General features: G+C 42.8%; 1 protein-coding gene across 1 annotated transcript in view; it reads left to right on the plus strand.

Moving 5' to 3' along the window:
- Positions 1-26,840, plus strand: part of LOC134224306 (E3 ubiquitin-protein ligase SMURF2) — a 97,137-nt gene that overhangs the window by 63,487 nt on the left and 6,810 nt on the right. The window contains exons 4-12 of the mRNA XM_062703639.1: positions 1,388-1,630; positions 18,236-18,935; positions 18,998-19,608; positions 19,674-20,119; positions 20,187-20,392; positions 20,460-20,656; positions 20,817-21,006; positions 21,074-21,273; positions 21,336-21,499. Coding sequence (XP_062559623.1) covers positions 1,388-1,630; positions 18,236-18,935; positions 18,998-19,608; positions 19,674-20,119; positions 20,187-20,392; positions 20,460-20,656; positions 20,817-21,006; positions 21,074-21,273; positions 21,336-21,499 — 2,957 coding nt within the window. The remainder of the gene's footprint in view (positions 1-1,387; positions 1,631-18,235; positions 18,936-18,997; positions 19,609-19,673; positions 20,120-20,186; positions 20,393-20,459; positions 20,657-20,816; positions 21,007-21,073; positions 21,274-21,335; positions 21,500-26,840) is intronic.

Here is a 26,840-nt window from a genome sequence, read left to right on the forward strand (position 1 = left end):
ATCTTGTTGCGTTCGGTCAACGAGATCAGTATGTATGGCAGGTCTAAAGCCGGGCCGGATTCGGCAGGCTTAAAGCTGGGTCGGCTTTGGTTCTAACACCGCACTGGAACGTGCTCCTCCAGTTTGCCAGAGATGGCCGCCCAATTGGTCAATCTTTCTGGGACTTTCGTCTAAATTTCACTGACATTTCACCGAACACCGCCTTTCGTCCAAGGAATAACGACAATTATCATGATGAGGCTTTTCTCCCGTGCACACATCTTGTCCTATGTCAAGCCGTTCTTTCTATGATCGGTTTTTCCTTCGTTCTTCGCTCCGGATATAGTGAGGTCTTGATAGAGTTTAGCCCTTGATAGAGCCCGGAACCGAGTTAGTTTTCTTTCACATTCCTGAAGGGGTTTTATTTGGAATCAATTAAATTTTTGTTTATTAAAGCGAGTGTCTGAATAAATGGTCTAACCCGAAAATGTTCTAGACCGGACCAGGAAACGAACCCAGCCACCTTCAACATGGTCTTGCTTTATAGCCGCGCATCTTACCGTACGGCTAATGAAGGTTCCCCTTTTCATACACTAAGTGTCACTCGTAAAACGAACTTTTTTAGGAGGCCCGGAGACCCACTCAGTTCGACAAATTGATGTGATCCACAGAAAGCGGCCACAAATTGCATTTTAATGTCATTCGATATTAACAGCATGAACGGAATCATGCATTTTTTTTTGCTGACATGAATATTGACAATTTACGGTACCTACATTTTCAACAACACAACTTAATTCATTTTATTCTCTATTCCACATTTATTTCCTATCGAAATGTATTTTTTGTGGTGTCCCGTTACGTTATGTTCACTTATTTCATGCTTTGATATAACTATAATTACCATAAATGTATAACTGTCCCATGTGGATAGGAACTCAATCAAACATGGCACAGTTATGCTTCTATGGGCAGTAATAGCGGTTGAGAAGGGTCAAGTTAAGTTAGTGAATCATGGAAGGGTTCCAGCACGCATATGTTCAATAAGCACCACCGGTGCTATTTTCGTTCAATTGCCATCCAGTTGGACACGAATGCATTAGGAAAAAAAACTCCTACCATACTTTACCATCATCGACCGCGCGGCCGCCAAGCGAGAACGCAAGAGTTAAACCATATGCATTCAAACGGTTCAACTTCCTGTCGCTGTCATTGATGAATTTTGTTGTTCTGTGGTTTAGTTCTAACAATGAAACCACTTATATTTGACTTTGGTTTTGCTTAATAATTACAATGTTGGGATGTAGGAATCGGTTCTGCGTTGTGTTTTTATTCTTTCATATGATATGAAAAACTATCTAGAATTGGCAATTGATTTTCTTCCTCTTTTCATTTTTTTTTTCAACAGGATTGCCGGACCCTTTTGCTAAAATTCGCGTCGAAGGCACTGCACAAGACTACCGGACGGAGATATGCAAAGCATCGCTGGAGCCGAAGTGGAATACTCATTACGATCTGTACCTGGGCAAGAACGACAGCATCACGATATCAATCTGGAACCAGCGCAAGGTGCAGAAACGCCAGGGTTCCGGTTTCTTGGGGTGCGTTCGGATCGTTGCCAGTACGATTCAACGGCTCAAAGATACAGGATGTAAGTCTACAACTAGATGCTAGGATAGGTCGTTATCCGTAGTTTAGGCGCTGTGGCTATGCATAACTTCCATTTTCCTAATGACGTGCGCCCGTTGAAGTGTATCAGTCGAGGAAAGCATGTCGGGCTTGTGGCTGGCGCTAGCGCTAACAGTTGTTGTTGACAAACGGCGGCACGTAGCGTATATATACGGTCGGTGAAGGCACTGTTGTTGGTGCCGCCGACCACGACGCCGTGTATATATAAATTTTAAAATGTAGATAATAATGTTGATGAGCAAGTTTTAGCTGCAGATACAGAGCGCACTTGAACGCCGTAAGGGGTAAGGTGGGAGAGACGACGACAGGTTAAGGAGCCGGCAGAATGGCAAAGCTTGTCGGTGGCAGTAATGATTTAAAAATTCACACGTAGATGACCTTGAAATGCTAGTGTGAACTGGGCAGTCAGAGAACCAAGTCACTCGGACAGACGGACGGTTGTTTGTGATATTTTTTTTATCGGTTCGTACTACCACATTGAATGTCCGATAGTTAACCGTTTATGAAGGCCGTGGAAACTAGTCTATATTATACTAATAGAAATCAATAGTATGTCCAGACAGTATAAGCACATCTTTGATAGGTTTTCTTTTTGAAATAGATTGCACATTTTTCTTAATATTATTAAAATATGTTGGAAAATGTTTATTTTATCTCATAAAAATATCAAATCATGTGCAATAAAATGTAAATTAAACCCTGTGATGCCCAAACCCGCCGAAACGGTATACTATTCTGTCATTTGTCTTGTAATGTTTGATTGCATAAATTTCAAAAAGTTCTTGATCTCGATAATGCGGCTTTGAGAGTGTTTTATGACTTAATTTCAAAATACCACTTGTTTTCGAAAAAAAAAAACAATGAAAAATTTAAAGTTTTCTGATAGGGGAAATGACGGCTTTGGCAGGTTTTGTTCTATTATTGGCAGGGGGGTTTTTTATGACTGACTGACTAGGTTCAAATTTGGCCTAAACATTCTTTGCATATCAAAGAATATTGTGGCCAACTTTCATAAAATTTGGTCGACAAAAACCCCCCCGCCAATAATAAAACAAAACCTGCCAAAGCCGTCTTTCCCCCTACTTCGTTGTTTTTGTTCTTATCAGTTTAAAGAGTGAAATATTTGTGATTCAATTTTTTTTCACGGTGGTGTATAATACACTATGAAAGTTCCTCTTTTTAGAAAAATAAAAAAAAGTTCAAACAAAATTCAACATTCCTATTTCAAAAGGCTCGTTTCATAGATACATAGCCTAACACAGTTAACCCTTTCCTTCTCATGGTAACTGTACTGCTGTAATCTGAAAAAGTGACGTATACGCCATTTTCCAAAAATAGTGTTAACGAGTACTACTCATCGAGCTCTTTAACAGAAAAATGGAAAACATGCATGTTGTAAAATGGCGGTTACGTCACTTTTCCAGATTACGGCAGTGTAGAGCTCCATCAAATTTTGCACCTTTCAACATTCATCAAACTATTTCAACAACAAAAAACAGAGTTTGGCACAACTTTATGGTTTCATTAGATTGCAAATATAATCAATTTTGAGTAAACATAGTGAAACTATTGAAAGCAATAAAGTAACTATTGATTTACAATCAAAAACTTTTTTTTCGTTTTGCATTAATTTTAACCATGCCGAATAACTTTTCTTCTAGCATTTCTTCCATAGGTGATTCCTTCCTATTGAAATCTTTGAAAAAAGGCGTGGGAAAGAGAGTAATACAACGTTTTCCTTGGGAAAATGTTGAATACTTCATAACCATGTTCAGACATCTGCCTCAGCTCATTTCTTTTCACTAAATCATACGCTGCTTTGAAATCAATGAACAGATGGTGAGTCTGCAAGCTATACTCCCGGGTCAAGAATCATCCGCAGGTCAAACATCTTATTCGTCGTTCTCCGACCCTCCCGGAAATCTGTCTGGTATTCGCCGACGAAGGACTACCCTTCCCGATCAGTAGCGACGACCTCGATAACAGAAATTGGTATGACCTAGCCTTGCATAAGAAGTAGAATGAGCATGAGCATGACTGACCGCCCACGGTTGCTACTCTGTTATTGCCAGGTCAGCTGTAATTACAAAGAGAACCAACAGATGATGTTTGGGACTAATATCATCTTCAATGTGTAAGAACTGGTGACCCAGTATTAAGCAATACCAGTGCCGGCCGTCAATCAAGGAATAGGAAGGAAAATGTTGATGTTGAACTTCCACGAGAAATCACTGAGATGTTGGATAAATGGTGTATTCGATAAAAATGGCAAACACATATTTACTCACCAAAAGCAAACCGATTATCGGATTTTCTTGAAATTTTAAGGGAATGAAAATCACCCATCCCGAATGCGCGCACTTTCCTTCTCACTCCACCCATCAAATTTTGTACAATCGATTTTCCGAATGTTTTTGTTGCTTTTACCCAAATTTTCTTAAAATCCAGCTCTATTTTACTAATTTTGGAATGTTTGCGAAGTTTCGTCTTCACAAATGCCCAACATTTTTCAATTGGGCGAAGTGCCGGTGAATTTGTTGGGTTCATATATTTTGGCACAAATTTTAATCCGATAGCTCGGTACCACTTCAACACGTTTCGAGCGAAGTGGCAGGACGCCAGATCATACCAAAACAGAGTTGATACTTCTACTACTACTGAATGAAAAAAGACGCTTTTTGAGGCACTCTTCGGTGTAAATCGGTACCGTTGATTGTTCCGGAAGTAGTGAAAGGAGACTTACTTCACCACATCCGCAAATCACCTGGTTTCTTTGCAAATTTTGATAACTTCTTCGTTCGGACATCCTCCGGAACATCGAACTTAGACTTGGCAATGAAATATTCTTGCCCAGGAAGTTGACGGAAGTCAGCCTTGACGAAGGTTTCATCATCCATCACAACATCCATCCATCATAACAACTTCGTGTAAAGTAAAGTTTTTTCTTTCAGTTTGGGTTTTTTTGCACCTTGTAAACATGTAACCCAGCAAGCTTCATTTTCTGTACAAAACCAACCGTCACCTTGGACTTGTTAGCGACATCTCGAATGAACACGTTTTGAAACTTCTTGAGCTGTTGTTCCACTCCTCGTTATTTTACTGTCCATTGGACCATTACCTTCCTTCATTTAAACACTCATACGCTATTTGAAGGTTCTCATTACACGAGATATAGTTGAATTTGCAATCCCAAGCTTGTTAGCGATCGATCGGTGGGACGCCTCCGGATTTTAATGGTAGATGCACACAAAAATATCCCTGGCCATATCTTGTTCCGATGACATGATTGAAACCACTGTATAAATAACCATGAAACTCTGCAGATGTAAACAATACACTATGGATAAGATTTGCTCAAATTTTCAGGGTTTTTACTGATACGGTTCAAAAGTTACAGAAGATTTTCGGTGTGCCATTTTTATCGAATACATCCTTTATATGGGGTAGGGAGTAAAGCAGGGTTCGTTTTGGTAAACGGTATGCAGGTTGTAGCGTATAGTTTGATCGAGGTTAATCATAAACACAATTAGACATTGTTGTTTTATAAGGGCGATAGTTGTAAACGTAAACATTGACTTTTCCTGCTGATTTCAGGAAGATTAAAGACTTCTGACGATATTTTCCACTTCCGTTCGGTACAAGGCGCAGAGCTCCAGCAGTTCCAAGTGATTGTTAGCTGGCAACGGTCCTAATTGTTGAGGAATTTGCAGGAAAAGATATTGTTTACGTTTGCGACTTTCGCCCTTATGAAACAACAGTGTCGAATTGACTTACCGACCGCACAACGTAGAAAAAAATATTTCGATGATCGCGCGATCGTTCTGCGTGCTCGGACACGCACTAAACTTTTACTTGTTTTTTTTTTTTTTCCAATTTCGTTTATTTGGTAGGCTCATGCGTGTATAACACTTTACGGAGCCACGTTTCTTTGAGATATGTACAATCGACATAATCTTATTAATAAATTAGTAGGAGAGGGAAATAAGCCAACGTACTCGTGGTGACTCGAGGTTAGGTTTACAATGTTTAAGGATGGACGGGGATTAGGATTCGGGAATCAGGGAATCATCATAATCAAGGAATTTCAGCAGCTCATCCGGTCATTTGGCGTCGGGGACGATGTGGTGTGTCGTCGTGCTCGAAGAATGGTTCGAATGGGAGCATCTTCCGGATGGCCAGAGCTACGGCGCTCTACGGGACAGACAGACAGAGACAAAACAAAAAAAAAACTTTGAAGAAAAGAAAAAAAAACAAAAGTATTAGACTTTTATGTCAGAGGAACAAAGAAAACTATAAATGGCTTGCATATATACCACATCACGATCTCCCAAAACACCTCTTATCTCCTGGAAGGGTTGTTTACCTCGGGCCACTAGGGTATCCAATAATTGCTCTCTGGAGACGTCGTTTTCCGAGCAGAACCAAACTACGTGATCGATGTCATCATAACCGGCTCCGCACCTACATAAGTTGCTATCGACAAGGTTTATTCTGTACAGATGTGCGTTTAGTGAATAGTGATTGGACATAAGTCTCGACATCACGCGAATGAAGCCTCGACTTAAGTCCTCACCTCTGAACCACGCTCGCCCAGAAACTTTTGGAACTATAGAAAATAGCCACCGTCCAAGTTCGTTGTGTGTCCAATTTCTTTGCCAACTTTGAAGAGTACTCTGACGGACTAATGAGAAAAACTCGTTGCTCGAGAATTGTCTATCATAAACCTCACCTTCCTGTGCGCCCACCTTTGCTAGCGAGTCTGCCTTCTCATTGCCGTAGATTGAGCAGTGAGAAGGGACCCAAACAAAGGTAATCTTGAATGATCTTTCGACCAAAACACGCATCTGCTCTCTTATGTTTGTAAGAAAGTAAGATGCGTGCTTAACAGGTTTCATCGACCGGAGTGCCTCGATAGAACTAAGACTATCCGAGAAGATGAAATAATGGTCTACGGGCTGATTTGAAATTATCCCCAAAGCGAAGTTAATTGCTGCCAGCTCAGCAACATAAACCGAACACGGTTCCTGAAGTTTTCGGAAGGTGGTTGAAGTTACATTGAAAACACCGAAGCCAGTGGATCCGTTAATGCGAGAACCATGCTGTTGTTACAATTGACATGTTCATATTTTTCAGAAAAAATGGAGGGAATTGAAAGATTTCGAAGATGATCTGGTATTCCTTGAATAGCATGTTTCATGGACAGATCGTATTCAATTGAGAAACTGTCATTGGTGAAGTCAACTCGAGGGGGAGTATAACATGGAAGACAAAGATCTGACGATATGTAGTTGAGATAAACTCTTAAGAATCTTGACCGATGAACCAGTTCAAGCATATTATCGAAGTTGTGTAAGACAAGTGTGTTACTTGTTCCACATTTGATTAGTATTCTTAATGAGAGCTCCCAGTAACGGTGCTTTAAAGGAGTGACTCCAGCAAGCACCTCCAGGCTCATGTTATGCGTTGAATGCATACAGCCAAGGGCAATACGCAAACAACGATATTGAATTCGTTCCAATTTAATAAGGTGGCAATCAGCTGCTGAGAGGAAGCAGAAGGAGCCGTACTCTAAAACAGAGAGAATAGTCGTTCTATAGAGTTTGATGAGGTCTTCCGGGTGAGCACCCCACCATGTTCCGGAGATAGAACGTAGAAAATGGATCCTTTTCCGGCATTTCTCTATCAAATACTCAATATGAAGTCTCCAGGTACATTTAGAATCAAACACGACCCCAAGGTATTTAGAAGATAAAGATTGGTTGATGTCATCATTCAACAGCTTTAGTTTCAGTTGAGCAGGGTACCGCTTCTTAGTAAACACAACCAACTGAGTTTTTTGCGGTGAAAACTCGATCCCCAAATGTCTGGCCCAAACAGTCAGATTATCTAGGGTACTTTGCAATGGTCCTTGCAAGACAGCTGCACTTGGACCTCTTAGAGAGACCACGGCATCATCTGCAAGTTGTCTGAGCGTGCATTGTCCTTCCAAACAATTGTCAATATCTTTAACATAGAAATTATAAAGCAAGGGACTTAAACATGATCCTTGGGGAAGGCCCATGTAGCTAGTTCTGGAAGTTGTCAAAGTGCCGAGTGTGAAGTTCATTTGTTTTTCTGACAACAAATTATACAAGAAATTGTTCAAAATAACGGGTAATCCACTACTGTGCAGATTGTCTGACAGTACTTCTATGGAAACTGAATCAAAAGCGCCCTTAATATCCAAGAATACTGAAGCCAATTGCTCCTTGTGCGCAAAGGCCAGCTGTATATCTGAAGAGAGCAACGCTAGACAATCATTTGTTCCTTTACCTTTACGAAATCCAAACTGAGTATTTGAGAGTAATGCATTTTGTTCAACCCAATGGTCGATTCTTGAAAGGATCATTTTTTCCAATAATTTTCTCATGCATGAAAGCATGGCAATCGGTCGGTAGGAATTGTAATCAGACGCTGGTTTCCCAGGCTTTTGAATAGCTATTACTTTGACCTGTCGCCATTCTGGTGGTACGATGTTGTACTCCATGAAACAGTTGTACAGGTCAAGTAACCGTCTTTTTGCGATATCTGGGAGATTTTTAAGAAGATTGAATTTGATGTTATCGCATCCCGGAGCAGAGTTATTCGATGAAAGAAGAGACATAGAAAGTTCCAGCATTGAGAATGGCCCATCCAAAGAACCGGGATCAGTGACTGATTCTCGAAATAGCGGTTCTGCTGGTACGAAATCTGGACAGACCTTTTTTGCGAAGTTGAATATCCATCGATTGGAGTATTCTTCACTCTCGTTGGTGGAAATGCGGTTCCGCATGTTGCGGGCCGTTTTCCAAAGTGTTGTCATTGAGGTTTCTCGCGATAGTCCCTCGACAAAACGTCGCCAGTAGCTACGTTTTTTAGCCTTGAGAAGATTTTTGAGCTTTCTTTCAAGCCTCAAATACTCTTCAAAAAGCTCTGACCTTCCGTGTTTACGAAAGGCCTTGAAGGCATCAGATTTCTCAGAATACAACTTAGTACATTCATCATCCCATCCAGGAGTGGCTGGTCTTCTTATGACAGATGTACTTGGAACGCGTCGTTTCTGAGCTTCCAGTGCGCTTTTATGAATCAATTCGGTAAGGAATCGATACTCATCCAGTGGCGGAAGAATATCCGTTGATTCAATACCAATTTTACCGCCGATGCAAATTTTGCCAGTCAATGTTCTTCGTGAGATCGAAAGGAATATTAACTGGCTCAGATTGTTGATAGCCACTCTTAATTGTGGTGACTATCGGCATATGGTCACTACCATGGGGATCTTGAATTACCTTCCACGTGCAATCTAATGATAGTGAATTTGAACATAAAGACAGATCAATACGGCTTCGTTGACCATTTGGTCCTATTCGAGTTACTTCACCAGTGTTCAAAATATTCAAATTGAAATCGTCACACAAATCATAGAAAATAGGCGCTCTATAATCGTCATACGTTTCGCCCCATCCAATACCATGTGCGTTCATATCACCCAATATCAATACTGGAGATGATAGGATGAGACTGCGCTCCAAAAATGTCGACGATTAATAGATGCATTTGGAGGAATGTACACTGAAGCTATGCAAAGGTCTTTATTCTTCACATTTACTTGGCATGCGACGATTTCTACGCCGGGGACAGTCGCAATGGGAAGTCTGAAGAAGGAGAAGAATTTTTGATCCCCAAAAGAACGCCACCATAATGATCATCCCGATCTTGGCGAATAATGTTAAAATCGTGGAAGTTGATTTCATCTTTAGAAGAAAGCCATGTTTCACAGAGAGCAAATACATCACAATCGGAATTGCGAATCAAAAACATGAACACGTCCAATTTATTTTTTAGACTATGACAGTTCCACTGCAGCACAGTGATTGTATCTTGTATGGCCGTATTATCCATCGAAAGATACAATTTCTGCAAGAAGGGGCCATGAAACAGTCAATTGCTTCAGATAACTTTCTACTGTTGGAATAAAGAGGTCAATGATTGGCCTCAATGAATCCGGAATATTGAAAAGATTCAAAAAGCGGTCCACGAGGTCCTTAAAGGATATCAATCCTCGCTTGGACGAGATTCTCTTTTCGGAAGTGCGAGTAGCATTTTCCTTTTCATTGATAATCCTAGCCGGATGTTTCTTAGGAACATCGGTTTTAGGCAATGGCGGGAATGTCTTAGAGCAGCAGGGATCTGCAGTGAAGACTGGTTGCTTCAGGATTTTAAATAATCCCCATTACCTTCAGATTTTGCCAAGCCTTTATGGATGACTTTTGTTTTCTTTCGGCGCGATCCGGGAAGACGGTTGCTTCCTCTTTTCGGGCGCGTGTACCTCGAAGAATCATCCATGTCGGCTGCGTCAGAGTCCGATTCATCAATGGAGATGGAATCATAATAGTCACTTACTTGAACGGCAGCTGAAAAAGCAGTCTTTGCGGTGGTAGTGGCGGATGTGTCTTGCGCTTTAACCATTTCTGCATAAGACTGCTTGGAGCGCTGTACCAACGAGCGCTTCACTTTTTGGGTGCGTCTTTTGTACACCGGGCAATCTTGCAAACCATGGGCAGGATCCAAACCACAATAAGCACATTTTGTGGCTTGTTGCTGGCAGGTATCCTCCCGATGTCTTTGGAAACATTTACCACAAAGTGGTTTGTTGTCACAAAATTCGGCGGTGTGACCTAATTGTTTGCAGTTGGTACAATTAAATACCCTTGGTACAAACAAACGCACCGGAAACAACATATTCTCGATATCTACATATTTTGGGAGCATCGAACCGGCGAACGTCACCCGAAGCGAGCCTGACTTAGCATATACCTTTTTACCATCTACTGTGGTTGCTGAATGCAATTCCTTGCAGTCCAGGATATCCACGGTAGATTGCAGGGCATTCTTTAAGCGACCTTTTCCTGCAAGTACATCCTTGCAAGTTAAGCTCGCTGCGTTGATCACACCCTCAATTTCGACCTCCCGCGAGGGGACATAAACTAAATATTCAATATTGTACGCCCTGTCGCCAGCAATTTCATTCGCCACCTGGTATGTAGGTGCGGTGATGCGTAGCTTGTTTCTGTTGATTTGATTGAATTCAAGCTTCGTAAAACGACGCGTCAAGTCTCGTTTGATGCCGAGAAAATCTAGGCTTTTCGCTTTCTGCCGAAAGTAAACAACCCAAGGGCCAGGCGAAGATGCCTGGTAAAACCGTGTGCGAACCTCTTTTGGTGGCTCACCACCTCCCATTGTCTCTGTTTCCATTCTCACCCCGAGAGGTGGAAGGACAATTCTGTCTTATACTAACTTAAAACTATTAGCAAATCAGAAAAAAAAATAATGAGAAAAAAAACTAATTCAATTGATTTCAATCAGTCCCGCTCCAAAAGGGAGAACAATAAAACAAAATCTGCCACTTATCTGTGCTGCTGCTGTAGGTAGCAGCAGAAACAATAGCCTGCTTTACTGGCGTCGCCAGAAGCAGCTACTTCGCTCGCCGACAGTGATCGCCTTGGATCCGTAGGTAGGCACCACACAATAGACTCGCACTACCGAACAACACCCGCGATGAGACACAGCACACACGTCTGGCTCGTTCGAACTATCGGCACGGAATGAACTTTTACTTGTTATATAATTCACTCACCAGCACAGTGCAGAACAAAATATTTCGTTGATCGCGCGATCGTTCTGTATGAAGAAGACACAAGATCGGACGCGCACAAAACTTTTTTACTAATTAATTTATTCATCCGCACAACGCAGAAGGAAATATTTCGATGATCGCGTGATTCTTGTGCATTATTAAAGAAACACGATCGGACGCGTACTAAATTTTGACTTGCCAATTAATGGCCTTTTCCGCACAATATTGAACAAACTTCCGATGATCCCTTGCATAAGAAGTAAAGTACCAAAATATAAGTATAAAAATAATATACAAAATACGTATCACGTTTGGTATTACAATACCAGAGTATGTTATGTCTGAAGTATTAAACATATTATTTTTTTATTTTACTTATTTGTTATTTTACCTCTTATGCAAGGCTTGTTCATAACAGAGTATGGTATCAATAACAGAATTAGATATTATTGAGTTAATTTCTCCTGCTTGAGTTTCGACCTTTTGTCCTTTCAACCATCTGTCCCTTTCGACGTTTTATCTTTTCAACCTTTTGTCTTTTCGAACTTTAAGCTTTCGATATTTTGTCATAGATTCGTTCTTTTATGTGCTTCATGGAGATTTTTGAAGATTTTCAAAACGCGTGTTTTGCTATAAGAACATCGTCTGTATCTTCTTCCGTTGTTGAGTTAATTACTTGAAAAAATATGACTTGAGTAAAATTGGTAAAACTTAAGATAAGAAAAATAACATATCTAACGTGTACAAAAATACATATGAGAGAGTTAGTTCTGAAAATGTATTGCGTGAGATCGGCTGGTACCTGGTGCTGGGAATTTGGTTTCATTAGTACCCGCTAAGCTGCGGTGGACGACGGAGGTCCTTCGTAGCTTAGTAGGGAAAGCACCTGTCATGCGAACTGGGGTCGTGAGATCAAACCCCACCGAAGGGGCGGTTACCCTTCAATACCTTTTCCGAACTAAATCTATCACATGTTGTACATATGCATAATCAAGTTTCAGACATAGTAATTAAGTTCCACACCGGGTGGCTTAATAACCGGCATATAGGCAATTAACTTTGAATGTACTAAACATATCTCCATTTTTTTAACACAATAAAGATTATGAATTGCTCTTTCAAATGCTGTGTAAACATATTTTGTTGGTCTGCCCTAATCGGAGATATCATCATTTGAAAAAATGTGATTTTGACAGATAAAAACCCAACTTAATTCACGGAGTGGTGACACTGCCTTTCTCGCATCTAGCCAAGACACCAACCTTATAGGGTACTAATATGGTTTGATGTACCATTTTCTTTAAAACTTTTAAACGCATACATCGGTCGACCGTTATCAAATTCAATAGTGATCAACTGGGCGTTGTCCCCTGCCGAATAAAACTTGTTGCGAGAAAATCGGTTGAGGATTACTATATGAAAAGTTGTCTAATGTTTTTCTTATCTTTTGTGCACACACATACACACACATACATACATACATACACACGGACAGACAGACATTTGCACAGCTCGTCAGGCTGAGTCGATTGGTATATAACACTATGGGTCTCCGAGGCTTCTATAAAAAGTTCGTTTTCGTAGTGAAATGATAGCCTTTCGGTACAACTTTGTTGTACGAGAAAGACAAAAATAGATCAAAATTACTATTTTTTGAGGGACACTTTAATCTAAGTAGGTAAAATTGCTCTAAATCAGCCAACTTAAGCGTTACAGAAAAAGCTTTTTTAGTCAAATTTATTGGAATAAGTTGCACTACAATTTTGTAGAACATTACTCGTCAGTATTCCGAGAAATCTCGAATCTGTAAGCCAATAACAACGCGCCAAAACAATACAATCAACTTATAAAAACTACGAGTGTGTGTGTGTCATCCTCTATCCCTCACCCACCGGAGGCGTTGGTCAAGTAGTACTACGAATAATTTGATCTTATCTCATGCTCCGTAATGGTGCCCTTTTTGTTATGAACATTAGTACTGTGAAAGGAATCACTGCTGAAGCAAGAAAGGTGTCTTCAGGGAGTGTAGGGAATAGGAATACACTAACTATCTATAACAGGTGCAGCAAAACATCACATGGACGCCCTTATTCGCACTAACTACTCAGGGAGTAGAACGTCGAGAAGAGCCATCGTTGCCAACTAAAGCTTGAACCGGATACCTGGGATTCCCACAATATCCGCGGCAATAGCAGCAAACGATGCTTTGTATTTATCTTATATATAAAAATGAAATGGTCTGTGTTCGTATCCGCATAACTCGGAAACGGCTGGATGGATTTTTTTCATTTCTTCAGCAGAAACATTCGTTATCGTTTACGACGGGTTCATATGATATTTCCTTATGCGAAAATCACGGGTAAGATGGAGTAAATCGTGAAAAACTAAAATTAAGAATCGTATGAAAATTTCGCATGGGAAGTTCACAACGCGCGTTTTTGCCTACTATGCAGGACAACGTCTGCCGGGTCGACTAGTTTAGTTTAAAATCAAACATGACAAGTGTTGAATTATATAGAAGTTGATAACTGGAACATGCTCACCAATTTAAAATCCATTTGTTGTCCATCTCCAAGCTAAGCATTAGTCAGGACACACCAGAGTCACCAACGCATTAACTGTGGCAACTGACTTTCTTATTCCTCAATCGATCCTTCCGGTACCAAGTGATTGCTTGAACGTTACATAACTTCATGTATGTCCTTTACCAGAACCGCCAAAAACCGCAAAATGGGGAACGAAGTACGCACCGTCGTTGACCACTGCCGGGAGGCGTCTAATGTTTGTTCGTCGCAATGCACCAAATCCGCTCGCGATGCTCTCAATGCTCATCCATTCTTCTTCCTGTTCTCGTAGTCACCAGCCTATGTGATTGGCAACGGGAGTCTTGTTCTGCAAAACACCGCTTCACAATTCGTTACGAACTACCCATAGCTTTTCAAATTTATCTTCAGAGGACTTCCACTTGCTCGTTGGAGACATAATTTTCGTCAGCTATTGAATAGTCAAAGTGATGATTTCTTGAATGAGGCTCTCACTCAGGTACACACAACACAGAACAAACTATCACAACAGTCGACACAATTAATCTATTTTTTTTGTAATATTTCTTTTTTTATGCATTGGAAATTTGACAGAGAGAAAAAAAAGCTTCCGTCGGTCATCAACTTATAAAAACTGCGAGTGTGTCTTTTTCAATTCAGCCATCAGGTATTTGCTCTGAGAACCTACAAAAGACGTGGAAAAGAACCCGGAAACTCTTTAACCATGCATAACGTTCACAACAGTAGGAACAATACACATAATCCCTCACTTCTTACAATAATAAATTCTAAAAAGATAAACTAGAGGAAACACTTGTGAAAACTTTGAAAGTACTCCAGTAGCTCCTAGATTGTAGAAAGTCCTTGCTAAAGATCACACAAATGATCTTGGGACTGATGCAATTATTTCTTTGAACCCTTAAAAGCGCAAGATAGGGATGTAATTTTTCCTGTACTACTATAGAAGGGAAAAGTAATCTAAACACCCATACTAACTAAGATGTTCTGATCAAGTTTAGTATTAGGCCATATTCCGGCTGCATGGAGAGAAGTGCGGATTATATTTGTCCCAAAAGTCCAATGCCCATGCCCAAAATCCTTCAGATCAATCAGCTTATCGTTCATTATATTAATGAAAAAAAAAAAAAACTTATAGATGAGTATATACAATCATCTTATTTAACGAAAACTCCTCTAAACAAAAATCAGTTTGCATATCAGGAGGGCAAATCTTCAGTAACGGCGTTTCACAGGTAAGTTACAAAGTTGGAAAGATCTTTGAAGCTAAAGAAATTTTACTTGCAGCGTGCCTTGACATTGAAGGAGCATTCGATAACACACAGTTCAATGATGAACTTGAAACGAGGTTTCGACAGGGATTGCAGAAATCGCTCTCAATAGGTAGATAACGAACAACGATAAAAGAGAGGCAAAAACTGTTCCGAATCATAACAAGCCATGATAACAAATTTATCAAACTTGTATACAAGTGCGAAAAAAACAGAATCGGATAGGCAGCCCCCACAGAAAAAAGGTGATTCTCGCTTTGGTTTTGTTGTTTCGCGCTAAGAGTCGTCGCCGTAAAATCATTCATTATCGAATTTTCGAACAAATTGATGTTTCGGGAACAGTGTTGGCCCAAGGTTGCCTATCCACCGGGATGGGGCTGCCATCTTAGGTACCCAGGTACAGAAGCCATGAACAGAATAACTAAACATGATATCGGCTTGATTGATTTAAGAGATAAAAGAACAGAAAACAATATCAATAAATTGCACCAAACTATCATTTAAATATCAAGATATGATTTGAATAAGAACAAACTAATGACACATCAATCACTTCTTACAAATCGCATAATTTGATCTCCTCATGATATTTTAGTGCAAAATATTGATATTGTCGTCTGATCTTTTATCTCTTATATCATTCATGTTCATATCACATTTTGCTATCTAATCATCATTTGATATTATTGAGCTATTTTCGTCTACTCGGGTATAGCTTCCGGGAAATAGCATTTCATACTCAGCCGCTGGATGCCAGAACAGACGCTGTTGGAGCCGCACCTCCTTGGTGAATAGACGCTCGATCAGTCGGGTCAAATTTGTTTAAAGTCCCACCCAACACCAGGACTAGGCTAGTGCGCTTTGAGCGGCACACGGTCGCTTTGATAGGGCCTGCTTGGGGACACATGCAGCTTTTTATAGAAGTTCAACAGAGTCCACTGTCTAACCCCACCACATCCTAGGCAGACCCCACAAGACGCACCCTCTCACTCTAGCTGATGTCAGAAGGACTACAGTGCCCAGGCTACACTACCATCTAAGTACGCAACCCTTAGCTGGCAATCAATCGGAAGACCCGTGGAAGCGTATTGGAACTTGTGAGGGCCAGAGATATGTTAGGCGCCCCTTCCCGGATGTCAACTCACCATATCGTAGCTCCCGTAGCTTTGTTTTCGCTCCTTTCGTGTTGGTTACTGCACAGCTGTGTAGAACAAATTGAAATGCATCATCAGAGCCAGTGCTCCCCGCATTTGGAGCTTTCTAAAAGAAATTTATCATGGGGTATAACATCCCGAATCAGTTCTTTATCATGACAGCTTGCGAAAAAAATTTGCTACATATCGTATATGTATACACTGCCGCTAACCGCAAGTCAGACTTATCTGGATATGGCGTCCATATACAGATAAGTCTGACTTGCGGTTAGCGGCAGACAGAGATGATAAGTAAGAGACTTGCTCTTTCTCTTTAGGATTCAATTCCTGGGTTTCGATGTCTTCTTCTTCTTCTTCTTATTGGCATTACATCCCCACACTGGGACAGAGCCGCCTCGCAGCTTAGTGTTCATTGAGCACTTCCACAGTTATTAACTGCGAGGTTTCTAAGCCAGTTTACCATTTTTGCATTCGTATATCATGAGGCTAACACGATGATACTTTTATGCCCCGGGAAGTCGAGACAATTTCCAATCCGAAAATTGCCTAGACCGGCACCGGGAATCGAACCCAGCCACCCTCAGCATGGTCTTGCTTTGTAGCCGCGCGTCTTACCGCACGATGTATGCAGGGTTTTGATGTATGCATTGTTAATTGGATTGACAAGATGTTATCAAAAAGAGAACTATCTGCTAACCTTGGAAGCTCAGTTCAATCAAAGTTAATTGTCTATGTTCCGGGTATTGAACCACCCGACTTGGATATTAATTTACAATGTGAAGATTTTGATTTGAAAAATGTATTGGAGGTAACCACTTTCTCTTCGATGGGACTTGAACCCACGACCCTCAGTACGCTAAACTGGTGCCTCAACCAACTAAGCTATGAAGGACCTCCGTTGGCCTTTTCGCAACTTTAGCTACTACTGAATGAGCCCGAGATTCCCAAATTGGACGCAGATCATTGCCGATTGTATCGAGTCGTATTACCTTCTATGTCGTTCGTAATGGTTGTTTTTAAAGGCGGCTTATTGGGCCTGCGCTTCCTACGTCATTGTGAGCATTGATCATTATGACCGCACGATTCGCAGTTACTACTCCGTGATTGACTAGAAATTGCGAAATCGTACAGAGATCACAATAAATGGGGCTTGGGATTAGCCTCCTATTCTCAATGTACACGTTTCGGGAGCCCAAATATTTAAAGTCAATAACGGCGCCGGCCACGCCCTTACGGTCATATAGGAAGGGAAGGATTGTTAGTCCGACTCTCGTTGCTACTAGAGACCGAGCATCTCCACGATTGTCCTGGATTAGGAAATCGTTTCAGTTACAAAGGATAATTTATCTGGATATTTCGGTAAGTGATGCGATCTGTGGGATGGGAAATAACACTAATTCAGTGTCTCGCCACGAAAAAAAAGGGTCAACCATGCACGCCCGGTGGCATATAAAAACTGAGGAGAATCGCGATTTGGAAGACCGAACGGACGCGCATCACTCTGTACTTACTTGCCCGATAGCTACTGCAAACTATCGAAGATCACGCTTGCTTCGACCGGAGCAAAGCGTAATACATGCAAATGACTGCGCGTCCTACTTAAGGGTCACATTTGCGGAAAAGCCATCAGAATCCGAGTACCAACCTCCAAATGTTAGTAGATTTAACGAAGGGTGATTGCGTGTAGCAGAGTACTGTAAAAAAAGAGTTGGATATTGGCCGTATTTTGGACGCTCTTGAGAAGCAATCCAAAGCATTCTTGTTAACCTAGGGAATACTCGTATAATAATATTATTAGTTTTTACGCTTTTCCGGGAATGTGCCCCTGTATGGAATATCTGCCGTTACCATATTTTTGAAATCATATTTTAGCAGTTAAATTAAAGGAATATTCAATATACCCATTTGCCTTTTTACATTTTGCAGACCAACGACTAGAATTATGTAAAGCCTCGCACGATGATCCCGAACCAGTGAAGGGGCAAATCATCGTATCACTTTTGTCCCGTGATATGACTACCGGGGGCACCCCGTTAGCCATCGTCGGTCCAGCTGGGGATGTGCGGGGGCCAGACGATGATGAGGAAATTCTGAAAGACGAACTACCCGCCGGTTGGGAGGAACGTCTAGCGCAGAATAATCGGGTGTACTACGTGAACCATGTCACCAAAACCACACAATGGGATCGACCAACAGAACCGGCCGGCTCACTACCACCGGCCTTAAGCAATGGTAGCAGTAATAATAGTAGTGCTGACTCGATACCACCGGGCCCGTCAAAGTCAGCTACCAATAATAGTATCAATAGTATTCAATCCAGTGACTCCAGCAGCCGAAGGCACTCGACGGAGATAATGCTCAACAACTCTAACAACAAGGAAAATTGCAATCTGTCCAAGGACCGACCAAAAGATGTGGACAATGGTAACACAGGGTTAACAAATGGTGCAATGATTGGATCCGGCAATGGTGGCAGCGGAGGTGGTAGACGTGATACAAAAAGTCCCGCTCGGATACGAGATGATAGTATGCTGATAACGCCTAGTTCCAGCACCAGTCCGTTAAGTGAGATAAATAGTCCCGTAACACCGAAGCCAACCAGTGAGCGCAGTCAAGGAGTTATCAGGTATTTCTCGTTTTGTGGTTCCATGGCAACTTTTTACCAATTTTATTTTCTCCCTTTTATAGAGATCCACAGATATTAGGACTTCCAAATTCAATAGGGTCTCTATCCATTGATCCGTCTGCGCGATCACCACAATCGAATGGCATTATTCCGAATGCACATAGCACACCTACTTCCAATAGTAATAATAGCAACAACACCAGTAGCAATAATAACAATATAGTAAACGTTTCTGCTGGTATTGGAGGCAACTTTTCGGGCATGAACAATTCCGGTACTAATAATGGAGTTCTTTTAATGATTGGCTCTACGGCAAATTCGATTGTCAGTAACACTAGCTCGGTTGCTAACAACACTCCGACACATGCTGTTCGGGACAACGTTTCGATGCAGCAGCCAGCCGTGCCCCCATTTCTGCCAGCATCAGTTAACCTTCATAATGGTAACAGTCGAACAGCTGACGGACATCACATGGATTCGCCTCCTGGCTCAGGACGATCACAGCCCCAACCGCAACAATCGAATAGCACAGCAGAAGGCACCCGAGATCATTCGGCACAAAGAGCACGCAGACGGACATCCCGAACGGCACGACCATCGCCAGTTATGCCACCACCAGGTCGTGGAAATGCTCCTGCTATAAGGCCTGCAGTTGATTTACCTCCTGGTTATGGTATGTGCTGTAAAACATTTTGTTATTCTGTTACTATTCTCAATTGTATTCTTATCAATCAACAGAAATGCGCACCACCCAGCAAGGGCAAGTTTATTTCTACCATATTCCAACAAAAATGTCTACCTGGCACGATCCCCGGATACCGCGAGATTTCGACACGCAAAATATCGCACCGGAAACGTTGGGCCCACTCCCGCATGGTTGGGAACAACGAAGAACTGCGTCAGGTCGGGTGTACTTTGTAGATCATAACAACCGAACCACCCAATTTACCGACCCCCGTCTGAATGGACCTATCTTACAAATAATCCGAAAACAAGCGCAACCCCCTGTTGGTCAAAGTAGTTCCAGTGCTGCCACTGCAAGTGGATGTTCTTCAACTGCCCTGAGCTCTCTCTCCGGTGCTGGTCCACAGGTCTCCAATGGAATTCCGCCAAGTGTGGCTGGAAGCTCTCGGCTAAACATGGCACCGGAAGCAACCGCTTCCGGCAGTAATGGCATACCTGTGGTAAGTTTCCTGCTGAGTACTTAAGCGGAAGAAATCCAACTAAGCCCATTTGTTCGTTTTATCACAGGAACCAACGTCACACCGAGTGCCACCTAACAACATTCCTGATCTACCGCAAGGTCTGCTAGATGGTGCCGAATCACTGCCCAAGTATCGGCGAGATCTAGTCGGGAAGATACGGGCATTGCGGGTCGAACTGCAAGCCCTACAACCACAGTCAGGCCACTGTCGACTTGAAGTGTCTCGACATGAAATCTTTGAGGAGAGCTACAGGTTAGTTTTGTTGTTTTGGTAGGTCCTTGACAATGATGCTGATTTGACTGCCATTTCTTTTTTTCAGACTGATTATGAAAATGCGACCACGTGACATGCGAAAAAGGCTTATGGTCAAGTTTAAAGGGGAAGAAGGTTTGGACTACGGAGGGGTGGCAAGAGAATGGCTTCATTTACTTTCGCGAGAAATGCTGAACCCTCAGTATGGTCTGTTCCAGTATAGTGGGGATGATCGGTATTCGCTACAAATCAATCCTGATTCTGGTAGGTGACGCTATTCAAGTCTACATAAATATTCTGTTTTGTATTCGATTTTTTGTTCTATTGTCTTACCCTTATCTGCCACTAATAGAGATTATTAGTTTTATATTTTAAAATCATTGCATTGATTATTTAACACAATCTAACATCTTTTTTCACACAGGAGTGAATCCAGATCACCTATCGTACTTCCATTTTGTTGGTCGGATTTTGGGAATAGCTGTGTTCCACAACAACGTGCTAGATGGAGGCTTTACGCTGCCCTTCTACAAACAACTGCTGAACAAACCAATCACACTGAACGATATCGAGGATGTTGACCCGGAACTGCATAGGAGTTTGACTTGGATGCTGTAAGTAAATAATAGGATCATTTTTTGGAAAAAAGTGATATATTGTTAACACTTGATTTTGATTTAGGGAAAACAATATCAACGGGGTGATAGACTCAACATTCAGTGTTGAAAACAATAGCTTTGGAGCACTCAAGGTACACGAGCTGAAACCGAATGGTGCATCGGCGCAGGTTACCGAGGACAACAAACGGGAGTACGTGAAGCTGTATGTGAATTATCGATTCATGCGAGGAATCGAGCAACAATTTTTAGCTTTATCTAAAGGTAAACTAAGGTTTTTTTCCTTATATTCTGTGCAGTTTTTGCTCACTCGTATTCTCAAACAGGGTTTGGCGAGCTGATACCGAGTCAACTTTTGCGGCCATTTGAGGAACGAGAACTGGAACTAGTTATTGGTGGCATTAGCAAAATTGATGTGAACGACTGGAAATCACATACGCGCTTGAAGCAGTGCACTGCGGAAACCCCGCAGATCATATGGTTTTGGCAGGTTAGTTGAATCTTTCTTTTAAATATGAAAAAAAAAACTCAAACAAGCAGTTATCAAAATATGAACAATTTTGGTCACTGTTTAGGGTTAAGTCATGGTGGTCAGCCTCATTGGTCCATTTGACTGATGCGCGATTGAATGATGATTCCACAATTCTTGGTCGGAAAAAGCTTGGGGGAATTGGAGTAAGGAAATGTTATGGCCTGGTGATCTCCATGTGAATACAGATCTTCCATCTGATAAGATATTTTATCAGGACATCCACGCCTCGTTAGAGCTTTGCCACGAATATTTTTTTGTGCTTTATTATACTGCCGTTATACGCATAACTGTCCCATGTACATAGGAAATCCCAGCAAGCATGGGACAACTATGCGTATGACGGCAGTATAGTTATTTTTCAAAATTGACAACGAGTTCATCGCTGGTCCTAGCGCGCTTTGTCTACTTCAGCTTGTGCTGTTTCACCTGGACTGGTTTGCGTTGAGATTTTGCGCAGTTGTCCCAGGCCGCCGATGCATAGGTCAGTATAGGCCGGATGATGCACTTTTAGTATTATTATTACCAGACTAAGGCCGGAGTGGCCTGTGCAATACATAAAAGTCTTCTCCATTCAGCTCGGTCCATGGCTGCACTTCGCCAACCACGCAATCTGATCCACCTCGCCCGCTGTGCACCTCGCCTTCTTGTTCCCGTCGGATCGTTGTCGAGAACCATTTTCACCGGATTACTGTCGAAAACTCCCCAATGCGCGTTGGTCCTCCACGAGCATCGTCCAGTCTTCCGATTAGCATTTAGCAGTCTAATAAGCATTTTGTAGATTGTCAGTTTGGTACGGCGGCGAACTCTATTCGATCCGAGCGTTTTGCGGAGTCCAAAGTACGTACGATTTCCTGCCATGATGCGTCTCCGAATTTCTCTGCTCGTTATCGGAGCTCGTTATCGGAGGCCACCAGTGAGCCCAGGTACACGAATTCTTCAACCATCTCGATTTCGTCACCACCGATAGAAACTCGTGGTGGGTGTCTTACATTGACCTCTCTTTAGCCTCTTCCTATCATGTACTTCGTCTTCGACATGTTGACGACTAGTCCAATCCGTTTAGCTTCGCTTTTCAGTTTGATGTAGGCTTCCTCCATCCTCTCAAAGTTATGTGCCATGATATCAATGTCGTCGGCGAAGCCAAATAACTGCGATAACATCCAAAGCGATGTTGAATAGCAGACACGAAAGACCATCACCTTGCCGTAACCCTCTGCGCGTTTCGAAGGGACTTGATATATGCCGATCGATTGTATCATATGCGGCTTTGAAGTCGATAAATAGATGATGTGTGGGCACGTTGTATTCGCGGCATTTCTGCAATACCTGACGTACGGCGAACACCTGGTCTGTGGTAGAGCGTTCACCCATAAATCTGTCGAGGATTTAAGCGCAGCGAGAGAAATAAAACACAACGTCTGTTGTCTGGAAGAAACACGTACGAACTAAGTCTTTATTTTTGCTGTTAGATACATGTGGTTGTGGTGGATGTGTGCTGTAAGCTACACTGAATCAAATATAATTCAACAAATGTGTTCCCTTAATCTTTCAACTCGTCCTCTCTGTGAGGCCGGGGACCCAAATTGAAATTAAGCGCAACCCAAAATACAAGGCATTATACAAGACTTTTATTCGTGCTAGCAAAAAGCCTAACTCTCCCTATCTCAGTTTGGAACATCTTAACATTAAGGATGGAACTTAATCTAGTGGTTTTGCTCACCGACCGTTGTTAACACAGACCACAGATAAGCGGCGTTGCTCTGGTGACGCGTGGTGCCGTGCGCCTTGTCATTCGGTTGCCTTTGGACAGCTGCTTGCCCCAATTGCTATCGGTCGTCGGTCGCCCCTAGTCAGAGCCGCAGCTTGTGCCACTCCCAATCACCGCCACGCGTGATAGAGACTCTCTCCAGGGACGTTCCGTACCCGTTCGATTCGCAGCCGGCCAGGCAATAGTTGGCCTCGGAGACCACCGTGTCGACGGATCCTTTCTCGGGGTTGATTAATCCGAAGACACCCTCTTAGGAATGGCCTTTCCGTGTCTCTTTCGTGCAGACCCTCTCGGCACGGAACCGTTGCGGATAACGTCGGGTCAGTTCGTGGCTTACGGAAGCAATACAGCTATACGGTTTAAAGTAAGGTTGATCTTTTACGCGGAATTTCCTTGTTCTACACCGTTGCGGCTGGTGACGGAGCAGACGTGTTGAATGGCGCTGATCGAAACACCGTGCTTACAAGGTTCTTTATGCGTAATCTCCTCGTTTGACAAGTATACCGATGGTGTCGCCGACGAGTGACAGAGATGAGTACGGTGAAGCGATTTGCGCCGTGACCAACGCCGCTGACGGAATAAACGTTTCGGGGAACAATCCAGGCCCGTTTTGGCGAATATTCAACATGCAGGAACAAGATTCCGATTTTAATTGGCCGATTCCTTCTTGTCGGCTGATCACTTGGCTTCAGAGCACACACACGCGGTATCGCAACCATTCACTGCGATGGCTTTTTTACCTCTACCCTTTTTTCGGCCTTTTCTTTCCTGGCCGGAAATTCGCTGCAGATGACACGACACGTCACCCATCGGCAATATAATTTACCGGTGGCGTTTGTTTTCAACCCAGCATAGGGATGGCTATGTTTATTTTGTGTTTATAATCTAGTATTTCAAATTGCACGCTAACTAATTCTACACAGCTGAACAGAATAATGTGGCTCAATTTATGAACTGTAACAAATGATTAACTTTATTCGTTGCTGGCACGGTTGTGCCAACACTCCTCCTCAACGTATAGAAGTTTACATGAGTGCCTCACGGTGCCGCTCCAGCTTGATCCTGTCGAGTGGCTTGGTCATGATGTCCGCAACCATCTAGTTCGTCGGTAGATAACGGAGACCAATGACTCCCCGTTGACGTAGATCTTTCGTAAACTCATGTTTTGTATCGATGTGTTTAGACCGGCGCTCCATGCGGTCCGACTCCACCATTTTGATACAGGACTGATTGTCCTCCCACACGACTATGGGGTCCGGGCTGTCCTCTGTAAGATCCTTCAGAAGCTTCTTCATCCACAGTAATTCCTGGCAGCCTTCCGATAGGGCCACAAACTCGGCTTCGGTGGACGACAGGGCGACGCAATTTTGTTTACGCGTGGCGCAGCTCACTACGCCACCGCCGAACTTGATGACCTGACTGGAATTCGACTTCCGATCGCCTTCGTTTCCGGCCCAATCTGCATCGACGAAACATTCAAGACCTTCGGCACCGCCACCCAGGTGCAAACGACAGTTCTTGGTACCTTTAAGATACCTCAGCATACGTTTAGTTTCTGAACAGTCGCGATCGGTAGGATTTGATACCTTCCTGCACAGTAGCGAAATCCCGATGCAGATGTTCGGCCTGGTATTGACCGCGACATATAACAAACTGCCCACCAGCGAACGGTACGAAGAGTTCGTCGGCAGGGCTGTCTCCTCCTTTTGTTTTATATAGCCTGGGTCAAGCGGTATCTTCGGCGGCTTAGCGTCTCCGTTTTCGAACCTTCCGAGCAGCTTATCGATGTAGTTTCCTTGGCTCATGGTGTAGTGCCCGTCGACCTTTTCGATGTGGATTCCCAGGAATTGACGTAGATCTCCCACACGGAAGAAAAAAAGTACCCAAAATTAAGTACTTTTAAACTTACTTTTGAGTTATTTTTTCTCTTCGCTTTCATCCACTCTTTCTTTTGTTGTCAAAAACAAAAGAGCCAAACAATCCAACGACGCCAGTTCAATACGGGAAGCCAATTTTGAGTTTTATTACCTGAGGTCGAAATTGAGTGAATTAAACTTAAATTTGGGTCAATAAATTTTTCCGTTGGGTACTTTTTTAACATGGGAGTAAAGGCAAACTACTTCGACCCTACTTACTCAATTTTGGCTTCCCGTACGGATGTTCGAGGTTGGGTGAATTAAACTCACTATTGGGTAGTTTATTTCTTCCGTGCAGGGAATGCAGCTTGAAATGTTTCTCCAGGGCGGTGCGGATTTGCTCGAATTCCTTCTCCGAGTGGCAGAAGACGACTATATCGTCAACGTAAATCACGATAATGCACCTTTTTCCTTGTTCTTTTTTCACGTAAAGACACGAGTCTGCCCTTCCAGGTTCGAAACCCATCTCCTTGAAAATACCGTCGATTTTCGCATTCCAACCCTGACTGTTTCAAGCCGTAGAGACATCGCTTCAAGTGGCACACCAAATTGCCGTCCGATTGGAATCCGGGGGGCTATTTCATAAAGATGTCTTCTTCGAGGTCGGCATAAAGGTAGGCGCACTTGATGTCCAGGTGTTTTGCCATCATGCCATCTTGACTGGCGATCGTTAATAGCGTTCTGAGGGTTGTTTGTTTCACTACGAACATCTCGTCGTAGTCCATACCATAGCGCTGTGTGAACTCTTGCGCTACCAGCCTTGCCTTGTGTCACACTACTTGACCCGTCTCGTTCTCCTTCTCCTTGAACGTCCACTTACAGCCGATCGCTTTTCTTCCAGGAGGCAGTTGCACTAATTCCCAGGTCTGGCTCTCGGCGAGTGCGGCAATCTCCTCCTCCATTGCTGCCAACCAGACAGCCTTTTCGGGACGTTGGACCGCTTCCTCGTACGGTAGTTCTTTCACAAAATGCTTCGTCAGGCTAATCATCTCGTCGAATCGTTCCGGCGGGATACCTTTATTGACTCGTTCAGATCTTCTGGGTTCACGTTCGCGGTCATCCTGATCGTTGGCTTCTTCAATACCGCGCACAGGATCAGCGTCACTGAAACCGTCAAAATCTGCTTCAGACTACGCAGAACCAAACTCGTCGTCTTCGTCTTCTGCCGCTTCATATTCGCTACAGCTATCATTAGTGGTTGCCGAGCAATCAGGTTCTTGTTGTTGCACTTAACGTATCTCGACAACGGGCTCATTTTTCTCCGGGACCGAGTCAAACACTATTATCTCCTCCTGGATTTTCGGCTTCCGACCGAAGCGGTTCTGTGCTAGCGCCACGTCCTCCCGGAGTTTGGCTGCCACCTCTGACTTGTGTTTCAGAAAGTACAGCACGCAGTATCGGGATCGTCAATCACTGTCATGAAGTAGCGATATCCGCTGACGGATGGCACTTTGACCGGGCCGCACACATCGGTGTGCACCAGGTCCATAGTCGCTTTCGTGCTTGATGATGACTCCTTCGGGAATGGAGCGCGTGAGCTCTTCCCCATCAAACAACAATCACATGGCTCGTCGATACCGCACTCAACAACTTTTAAACCGCTTACCAAGTCGTC

Source organism: Armigeres subalbatus, chromosome 3 (assembly GCF_024139115.2).
Source record: "Armigeres subalbatus isolate Guangzhou_Male chromosome 3, GZ_Asu_2, whole genome shotgun sequence".
In the NCBI taxonomy this organism is placed as follows: domain Eukaryota; kingdom Metazoa; phylum Arthropoda; class Insecta; order Diptera; family Culicidae; genus Armigeres; species Armigeres subalbatus.